This window comes from Limulus polyphemus, unplaced genomic scaffold, assembly GCF_000517525.1.
Source record: "Limulus polyphemus unplaced genomic scaffold, Limulus_polyphemus-2.1.2 Scaffold38, whole genome shotgun sequence".
NCBI lineage: Eukaryota > Metazoa > Arthropoda > Merostomata > Xiphosura > Limulidae > Limulus > Limulus polyphemus.
In genome coordinates this window covers 1,184,211-1,195,057 of record NW_013665648.1, presented here as the reverse complement: position 1 = coordinate 1,195,057, position 10,847 = coordinate 1,184,211, and the positions used below count along the sequence as shown (strand labels likewise).

Sequence of the window (10,847 nt, the reverse complement as noted above, 5' to 3'; positions counted from 1 at the left end):
TAGTTATATATATATATATATATATATATATATATATATAATTCATATTTCAGGTCAACCCAAACTCTTTTTGTTTTACAGAATCTTCTTTGAAGTGGTAGTTTTGTTCCACTTAATTTATTTACTTTAAAGTAGAAGTTGCATGATTAAAGTTTTTCTTTTCTGGTGCTAAATGTTAATTATAGTGTATTTATTGCAAGAATAATTCCAGAAGCTGTAATTGTACTGTGAATTGTAATTTTTATCAGTATATGACTCAGTTTTGTGTGATATGTGAAGCTGGTAGAAATAATTGCATTAAGGAAAATATTTTGTATTAAAATAATCTTACCAACATTTGCTGTTTACTCACAAGTTGCTGTAAAGGAATAAGTATTTAGTAGCAGTCTTTATTATTGTTTTTTATTCTTTCATAAGTTAATAATAATTAAAAAATCAACTGCAGTTTGGGAAATGAGAGAATAAGACCTTCCCAGTGTTGTTTTTAGAGTTAAAATTTATTTTGTTCTTGTATACACAATTTACATAAAAATTTAATATGGGTAAGCCATACCTATAAAAGATAATCAAATTATACCTCATTTACCTGATATTTCAGGACTTCCACATTCTTTACTTCAGGACAATAAGACTTTTTCTCTGACTTCAGAGATTGTGTACTTAAGGGTTATTAATAATTGTTATAATTTTTTTAACTAAACTGTACTTCATATGAAATTGTCAATTTTGTTTTTCTCAAACATTTGAAGATAAATTTGCTTTACACAGTATAAGCTTGAAAATTTCCAAACTTCTACTATTAAAGAGTTTTTTTAAATAATGAGTGTAATAGAGTATCATAAAATGATAGTATCATTGATGCTATTATAATAAATAATAACTTGTACTACATAATATATAGCAATGCTAGAAAAAAGCTTGGAACCATGAATAGGGGCTGTAAAAAATGAGCAATATTTAAAAATGATATTAGGCATGATAAAAAGTTTATTTCAGTGAGTAATTTGGGATGAATGTCATATTATTTTGTTAAGATATTTTTTATGTGTTTTTGTGTGTCTTTAGGTGTGCTGAGGTACTTTTTTCTCGCTGCATTAACTTACAAATATATTTTGGTTTTAAAAAATAAAAGTATTTCACATGAAGTTTTGTTTCTCTTTGAAGCTCAGGTTAATGTAAATACTTTACTTCAATATTTACCAAAGTAATTAACATGTTAATTAGTCATTTGATATAAATGAATATATGTCGTTCTGAGTTAATGCTTAAAGTTTGTTGATGTAGCTATATTTGAATCCCAATCTGGTCAGTCTAATAATTATATGTTTAGCAAAGAAACAGAAACGAAAATGCTTGGTTCTGTTATTGTTAAAATATTTTAAAGCGTGTTATTAGGAAGAAGTAATGTGTCATAAAACATGAAAAACATTTCCATATGTGGTGAGAAATGTAACTTTTAAACTGTGCTTGGAAACTAAATGTACTAAAATTGTATTTAAAAATCTTTTGCAACCTACAAAGTGGACCGATAAAATTTTTGATTATATCTAAACATAAACAGCTGCTGTATAAATATTAGAACAAGTTTTATATATAAACCAATCAGATCATGTTATACTAACATGGAGAAAAATGAAAGCGTATTGTGAACCCTTAGAAAATATAGGAATTACATACAGTTTGTGATAATAACTAAAGAGCTATTTAAAATTATGTTTAAGATAGTTAGTTATACTCTGTTGATGATGAGTCCCGGAGTTTATGTTCTTGAGATCAGAATTATGTCACTGAACATTCAAAAGCACAAGAACAGATCAAACTGTGGTGAAATAATGCACTAAGCAGAGTTGTGAAGGATTGTCTGTTTGTAGAAAAATTGAATATTGGAACTCAAATATAGTTATTATTTATAAGGTAACATTTCAGTAAAGATACAGTTTTTAAAGAAATATGATGGTAACAAATAAAGTAATTCACATAGCAGATAAAATAGGTTCAGGCTATCTTGGGCAGTTATTAAAATTAATACCTTAAAATTTTGATAGCACAGAGAAAGGCATTCATTTATAGCTTTGATGTTTTAATCAAATTATTGGTAAATTTTGAGTTCAAGATATAAAAAAAATGATTTACTCCTTAGTAAAAATAGACAGTACTGTATTGTAAATATATCTTGTTACATGTTTAACTTCCTCTAATCAGACACCAAGTTTTTGTGCATAAGTTGTTTTTACTAATGTGGACAGCAGGTGTTTTGGTTTAGTGTACTTAGTGAGATTGAAGATGCAGCAAAAGATTAAGAAAGGTAAATAAACTGCTACTTTGTCAAATACATTGGAGTGTAAAAAGGGTTTCTACAGCTATTTTTTGAAGCACTAAAGCTAATTACACAAAACATATGAATACATGAAAGAAATATCTTTTCAGGCACTTTGTGCTACTATATTATGAGTGACAAAGAAAAACAGCATTTTTTGGCACAATGAAAGATAAATTTTTTATTAGATATTTCAGCCAACTAGTGTTGATAACACAGCCCTGATGATGATATTTGTGTTATCAAAACTAGTTGGCTGAAATATCTAATAAGGGTTTTATCTTTCATTGTGCCAAAAAAAAGTTTTTGTTTTTTACTCTGAACATGAAAGAAACTTGGGTAATGTTGGGCTTTTATCGGATCAAATTGATAACTTACACAAGAACTTTAGAAAAACGTATTCAATAGAAAAAAAAACAAACTGCAAAACATTAATTACAAGAGAAATAGTTTATGCAAAATTATTTTAAGAAAGCATTTTGTTTTCTTTTAATGATCTCTCTTAGATTTCAAGGACAAAAAAAAAATATTCAAATTTTTCCAAGGCTGTGAATTTACTCCTGATTGACTCCCAAAAGGTTTTAACCATATGATAATCTCAAGGATAAACCTAGTACCCAGGCACTCAATCTATGCAAAAACTAGAAGTTTGAGAATCTGATATGTGGAAGGACAGTTAGAAAAAGTTTTCATTTAGATGTGTGTATTTATTTTTTATTATCATTCACACATAGTTAGCCCTTGTGTAGTTTTGTATGAAATTCTAAAACAAGGAAACTTTCCAGGAATTTCAATAAATGGTTTGTTACACAGTTTGATCACTAGATACTTTCTTTTTTAAATTTTAGACACTGTATATTACTTGATAGAATGTTTAAGTATGTGGTTAATTTCTAACTGATAAGTCATGTCTTTACTTTTAAACAGTAATTTTAATAATGTCAGTGGAGAAAACCAGCAGTGACCTTTTTTTAATATTTAGATAGCATTTTTGATAAGTTAAAGGTGATTAAAGAAAACTAAAGTTTCTTAATTACTTAAAAAGCTCAATATAAACTTCATGGACAGTAACAAACAATATATCCCAGTGGTTAATCTATGGATAAAATCAAGATGATAAAAAAAATACAATATTTCAAAAAGGAAATACAAATTGGTAATGTTAGCATCTACAGTGCTCATTAAGCTCACATCTTCATGTTCTAGCATGACGGTATCACATGATGCCAGATCTTTTTATGTTCTACTAGCTATAGTAATAAAATATTAATTTAAAATAGTTCAATTATGTTACTCAATCATGTATGGAGACATTAGGGTTGTGAAACTTCATTCATTTAAAAAAGTTCCTTCATGTTATTCAATCATGCATAGAGACATTAGGGTTGTGGAACTTCATTCATTTAAAAAAGTTCCTTCATGTTATTCAATCATGCATGGAGACATTAGGGTTGTGAAACTTCATTCATTTAGTAAAGTTCATTCATGTTATTCAATCATGCATGGAGACATTAGGGTTGTGGAACTTCATTCATTTAAAAAAGTTCCTTCATGTTATTCAATCATACATGGAGACATTAGGGTTGTGAAACTTCATTATTTTCCATGTTGTTCGGAGAGAGAGAAAACTTCAAATTTTTCATACGTGAAACTTGCTGTGAAATTAAAGTTTTTCTGTTCAAGTAATTGGAAGGACTGCATTTGTCACTTAATACCCAGGACATACTTTGTGTCCAGGGTTAAGCTATTGTACATTATAAAATTGAGCATTAGTAGCATCTCAAAGCTAAAAGTATTGTACTTTAAAAATACATGAAAAAACAATAGCATGTAGGCCATGTTTGTTATTCCATCAGCAAGAAAACAGCTCATTAGTGTTATGTATAGGGAGAGGGGATTTGTTTGAGAACAATAAGGCTCAGGCCATGGTTTAGAATGTCTCTCCAACAAAACTTATCCATTTACATCTCACTGTATGTGTCCAAAATACATTGTTTTTACAACAATATGTGGCATAAATTTCCAGTAATTTCACTCCTATGCCTTCCTTTGACTGTTAGCCAACTTACAGCAGTCAGAAGATGATTTTCTCTCATCCTGATTTTGTTGTTCAAAGTAAAATGAGGCTGCATGTCTCAGAGAAGTATTTACAAGAGAAGTCTCTAATATGTATATTTGTTACTTTTTTAAAAATATATATACCAATAGATAAAATATACTTGTAGTACTTAAGTTTACCTCGAGCTGTTTTGCACATGAATAAAAAATTTACACATTCTTCTGAAAGTTTGGTATCCAAAAATAATTCATATAGTTTTCAAATATGCATTTTAAAACACAAAAAATATATCATTCATTAGAGTAGAATGACCTAAAACTCCTTTGTTTTTCTGACTTTCTAAGTAGGATTAAAACAACCTTTACTGTTTGGAGCAACTAAACATAATCACCTCATATTAAGCAATTCTGCTGTCTTGTGGTTTATGGTATGAACACAATGACTTATGTCAGGTTTATATAAAGGTGAATCTACTATTTCTAGTAGTTATAAACAATGGAAAGTTGATTAGCAAACAGTCTTGAAAGTCAAAGACAGAGAGGAGGGCTTCTCTGTTGGGTTTGATAAATTTATTGGTATCTCTGCAAATCAAGAAGATAGGAGGTTCAAATTTTAGATTACTGTTGTAATTTTGTATAATTTGTATTTCTTATTTATTGGAAACTGCAGCAACCTGTTTTTGATGTCATAAAATTCTCAAGAAAAGAAACCATAACTAAAATGCATCCTATGATACAGAAAATCAAAATTAGGAATTTTTTAAAATTTCTTTTTGAAATTAATACTGACATAATATGCTTGTGCTAAGACATCTGCCCCTTTCACAGGTTTTGCAGCTGGTCAGACTGACCGACAGCTTCTGTCTCTGCTGGTCAGTTAGCTTTCAAAAGTCTCTGACTGGTATTTGCCTATTAGTGGAAATGCAGATTTTCCCAAATGAGTTATGGGTTTGCCAACTAACATATGCAAGTAAAAGCATTTCTTAACCAATCAAATTAACACACTTCATCACTAGTAATGGATATGTATTTTATCAGATGACCAAATGTGTAATTAGTTAGGTTTCTAGCCAAAGGATATTCCTTCGTATTGTTTGTTCTTTCTGGATAACCTTTGTGACATACTTAATATAGACTGACAATAGTGTATGTTAAGTTCACTTACAAAGTAACAAAAAAAAAAAGATTACATACTTTGTCTCAACTAAACTTTTCACTGATGTTATCATTATGTGTTTTGGCCCTACCTAGTTTCATGGCTTGTAAACAATGTAAAATTGAAAATCTTTATATACATCCTTATCTAAGCCTTTATTTTATAAATTCCATTGTAATTTCCAGTCGTAATCTTAAAGTCATATATATATATATATATATAAACATGTTAATAATGAAAAGGGGAGATCTGGTAGTTTGAGTTGTTACAATATTGTGTCATATTAGAAATGCTAAGGGGTGAACCCTTAAGCTTAGGTGGTAGTGTACTTGCCATGGAATGTGGTTGGAGGAAGTAAAAAATTTAAATTATCACAAGAAAAATTGGCTCCCAACTAGTGGCCATCACATAAACCCTGAGATAAGACTCATAAGAGAAAAATGTGGTATTAGCAAGTGCTTTTACAATTCAATATATTCTACATCTTGCATAATTTATACTTTCATCACATTTTTTAATTGAATAATTGCCAGCAAATGGACTTCTGATGCTGTAAAGAAAGACAATATATTGCTTCCTTACTCTTGACAACAACCTCATCTTTCTGACTTATCTTACATTAAATATGTATGGAATAAAGTTGCTTGCATGAGTTTATGAAAAAAGATAGAATAAAATAGAAAGTAAAGCAGACCAAAGGTTAGGAAGTGTTTTGGTATGACCTTTGGATTGTGTCATTTAAATGATATGTTTACCTTTGTCCATTATTTAAATTCACCAAGAAAAATTTAAATTATTTACTGAAAAAATGAAGGTTTTAAATACTGAGGTTTTATTGAGAGATATAACTTGACTGGAAAAAATCAACAAGCTATGTTATTAAATCCTAAAAAGATTAGCAATAAAAAGTCCCTATTTTTTATTAAAAAGTATTGTATTACGTATCCAGAAAAGCTGCTGGTCAAAGCACTATTGCCTTCAGTTACAAAATGGTGGGCACAGCATGGATAGCCCATTGTATAGCTTTGTGCTTAAAAACAAACAAGCAAAACACTAATAATGATTGTCTTTGAAAAAGCCAAATATCCCTAACCCTAGATTTAATAATGGAAATATCTTTTTTGAATGTATTTTTCTAAACAATTTAAACATCAAATTGCTTGTGGTCCATAACTGTTGATTACAGGGTCTCTAGTAATATACTAGTAACAGAAAAAAAAAAAGAAGAAACTATCAACTCTGCTATTAATTCTGTTATTTACTGCTGGAATTCCTTGTTACTTTACACTAAAAATAGCAATTTATTTTAGTTAGATCTTTCTGAGTGTTGTAATAGGCACAAACATAAATTTAACTCGCTATGATGTAATATGTGAACCCCATTGGTAGTTAACAGTTTAAAAACAAATAACTTAAGGGTTAACTAACAAGATCTGATTGTCATCAGAAGAAAACTACAAAAAATCCTATGTGAGATGACTTTAGATGTCTACAGCAAAAAACAAAGCTTCTTAAATGATGACCTATTAAGTTAGAGAAAATCTAGTTGTTTACAAAAGTCCAAAGCATCTTAATGAGAGGAAGTTCTTTTTATTGACCCTTTCATAGCCAAGATTGTATTTTCAATTTTGCATAGAAACTTACTTAATAGTGAGGTTATATAGCATGTATATAATCTTGTTGGAGGAGTGTGGAAGCATTTACTTTTGTAAGAATAGAAAAACAAGTTGGCTTGCAATTTCATTAATGATTTTAAACTTCCAGAACTTCATTGCCATCTGGTGAATATTTTATGTAGTGTTTTTAGTTTCAGTTGTGAATATGATCATCTTAAGCTATATGAAGAAAAACTATAATTTTTAGATTAATAATTTATTTTTTGTTACCAAAAGAATTGGATGCAATTACTCATTTTTTATGTAAAATACATAACGAACCCTATCAGTAATTACTAAATTGTAACTTGAAGGTATTTTTGTTAGACTCTTTTGTGTGACTTGATATATGTTATTATGGACACTGTAACAACAAAACAATTTGTTGTGTAAATAGTTTACAAAAAATGTGTTTAAATAGCTTATAGCTCCTCATTAGTAACTGTAGTTATGAAGGATTCAGAGTTAATGAAAAGAATTGATCAAGTCTTAAGAACTTTAACTTATAAAGTTTTTTTTAGCTGGTACTAAGGACTATTTCTTGAAAATATAGAATTCAATACACAAAGGCTGAAGATTGTAACTGTCTTCAGTGCTGACCCCAGCAGGATCATTAGCTAAGTGCCACCCATCAGTGGAAGTTTTGGCCCCTTAAAACTTGGCACTTCCTTGGGGTGGTGGGTCAGCAACATATTTGTGCCACCCCCTGCTGGTGGGCTTGCTCTGCTTTCCAGATGGACATGCTTTGCTTCACTTCATCTTCACTACTCCTGAATCCCAAGTCTCTTAGCCACTCATGAAGTGAAGTTGTGATGAAACCTAAGCAACCAACTTCAAACAGATAGCATGCTCCTTTCCAGAAGTGAAGTTGTGATGCAACCTAAGCAGCCAACATCAAACGAATAGCATGCTCCTTTCCAGAAGTGAAGTTGTGATGCAACCTAAGCAGCCAACTTCAAACTGATAGCATGCTCCTTTCCATCCTCTATCCTTACAAATAGACCTCAGTTCAACATATTTGGCAAACTTCCATTCATGATCTTCCTGGATGTTATCCTCCCATGGCACAGTCAGCTCACCGAAGGTCAGTTACCACTGACTAACCAACCAGATAACACTATCTGGCCTCAGGTTTGTGACTGCAATTTCAGGTGGAAAATTTCCATCCCCTTCAAGATCTGCTGATACCTTCCAGTCATTTGCAAAGGCGAGCATGCTGCTTTTCCGTGGACTACTGCTGTAACTACCTAGCCCAAGACACTTTTTGACGAAGGTGATGAACTGTCTGGAGCCAGTTGCTACCTGTTCTTCATTAGCCTTCTGCACTCTATCTCTGACTGCATCAACAATCATTTGGAGTACGTTATTATGATACTAGGTGTATATAACGCCAGAAAGATTTGATGAGCGTGAACTCGGTATAATCTGCAACGTTCCCTTCCTACCATAAGTATGACATAAATCTGACTTGTCATCATACCAAACACTTAAGTTGGATGGTGTGGGGAGCAATCATATGTAGATTTCCAGAGGAATGAAATTCTAAGTGGCTCCATCCTCCATAGCACACTCCATGATAAAGTCTGCTGCTGTACAGACTCCAATCTTGTGCAAGCACCCTGTTTGACCTGGCCAATTGCTGTGGCTAGTTCCTTTTCAACTGATGAATTTATTTTTAGCTGACACAAGGACTATTGGTCGAAAATATTAGTATAAGGTGCTCATAAAAAACTATAAGAAATCGTTAAGAATTTCTCTATATTGGTTACTAAAATTTATACAAAGTAACATTCAATATAATATCTAATCATGTGACTTGTGTTATATAGGAAGTGAATTTCTAGAAAGAAGAAGCTAAACTTCTAAATCATTGAATCATACATACGTACACATTCAATGCATGGTGAAGATGTGGGGGTTCTGATCTGAATGCTCTTTCCCCATACATCGCTCTCCAGGTGGGGTGGGGTCTAAGGGTACACATGTCAGGTTTGGTGGCAAACAATCAACAGGAAAACCAGTTATAAGTGAGCATATACACACACACACACACACACACATGCATGTATATAATAAAAACAAATCAAGGGAAGGTATGAATGTACAGTTCTAAAACTAATTTCTTACTTACAAAGCACTTTTGGCCATCAGTGTGTATATTACTCACTTCTGTTTACCATGTAATTTGCTATATTTACGTTTTGTAAAACATGTAAGGTACATAGGGCTGTAGTTATATTTTAACTGTCTTAAAGATGCAGATTGTATTTTTCAGAAAATTACCAGCACTTTACAAATTGGTATACTTTTATTAAAATATTTATTGAGCTTTTCAAAGATTAATTTCCAATAAAAAAATAAATGCATCATGAGTGGTTCTTTGAAAAAGCATACATGAAAGAAATGCAAACTGGATTTGGATAACACAAAACATCATTCCTGTCAAAAAATGTACCATTCTGGAGGCTCATTGTAACTTCAAGGTGATAAAACCACTGTTATGGATCATTTATAAGTGACATCAAGAATGAATTGTTTCAAATAACTGATTAATACAACTTAACGTGTGAAATTAATAATGTGCGAATTCTGACTAAACAACAAATTTTAGGAATAGGTAATAATCCATAAACAACTGTTTTTTTTTCAAAACTCGTATAACAAGTGCAAGTTTTTTATCATTACTTTTATATGTAATTTTAAAAAAAGTGGCCAATTACTTCCTCCAATTTTTTATCTATAATCAGAGGTTTGTTCGAGTTTTTCTTATGTTGACACTAGGTTTTTAAGATATTCAGTGATCGTACAGGGGGTATAAAAAAAACTAAAAAGAGGAATATAATATCAAAAATAAAACAACATTAAGCAATTAATTAAAAATGTAAATTATATGATTTTTATTGGACTTGGCAATTTGAATAAAGATGTCTAAATGTTTCTTCGTTTTCCACACCATAGAATTCCATGTAACTGGGAGAATTATTCTGAACATAATTATTGTACTGTGCAGTACACATGAAACATATTCAAAGTTTTAAATGCCTTATTTGGAAAACAATATTACAGGATATTTTTCATTATGCCCTTATATATATCTATACATCATAGTTTTGTACAACCTTTCAGCCATCACTGCACTAGTGCTAATCTTAAAACTAATGAAAATACCAGTAAACACTGTTAAACTTTTCTTCTTTTTTTTTTTACAGTGGAATAAGGCAAAACTTCTAAAGACAATTATCTTGTTAAACAAACAAAGGAAATTCTTTAATTAAAGTCTAAATGATTCACAATTTATGATTGATTATTCTTAAGACATTCTTCTGGACGGATACAGTGCCCATTATGTAACACTTTATCAGCTAGGCACTGACAGCCAGGTACACATGGCTTAAAACACTGAGCTTCTAAAACACCAAATGGAACATCTTTGTTTGTGCACGTTCTTGGACAAGCAGGACCACATTCATCAAAAACTTGACCACTCTCGGAAGGACAACTGATTGCTAGACATAAAAATCCGTCAATATCACTGTATTAAAAACAACACCCAGCATATGCTGTGTAGTGTAAAGAACATTTCATTATATATTTACATAAAAATGAAATAAAAGATAATGTTGAAATTTTCAAATAAAATTCTAAATTATGTCCAACTTTG

General features: G+C 30.7%; 1 protein-coding gene across 1 annotated transcript in view; it reads right to left on the bottom strand.

Moving 5' to 3' along the window:
• Positions 1-9,981: 9,981 nt before the first annotated feature.
• The window catches only part of LOC106461313 (kielin/chordin-like protein), a 119,315-nt gene continuing 118,449 nt past the window's right edge, over positions 9,982-10,847 (bottom strand). Inside the window, exon 54 of the mRNA XM_022388562.1 lies at positions 9,982-10,692. Within this exon, the coding sequence (XP_022244270.1) occupies positions 10,481-10,692 (212 nt within the window). The 3' untranslated portion in view covers positions 9,982-10,480. The remainder of the gene's footprint in view (positions 10,693-10,847) is intronic.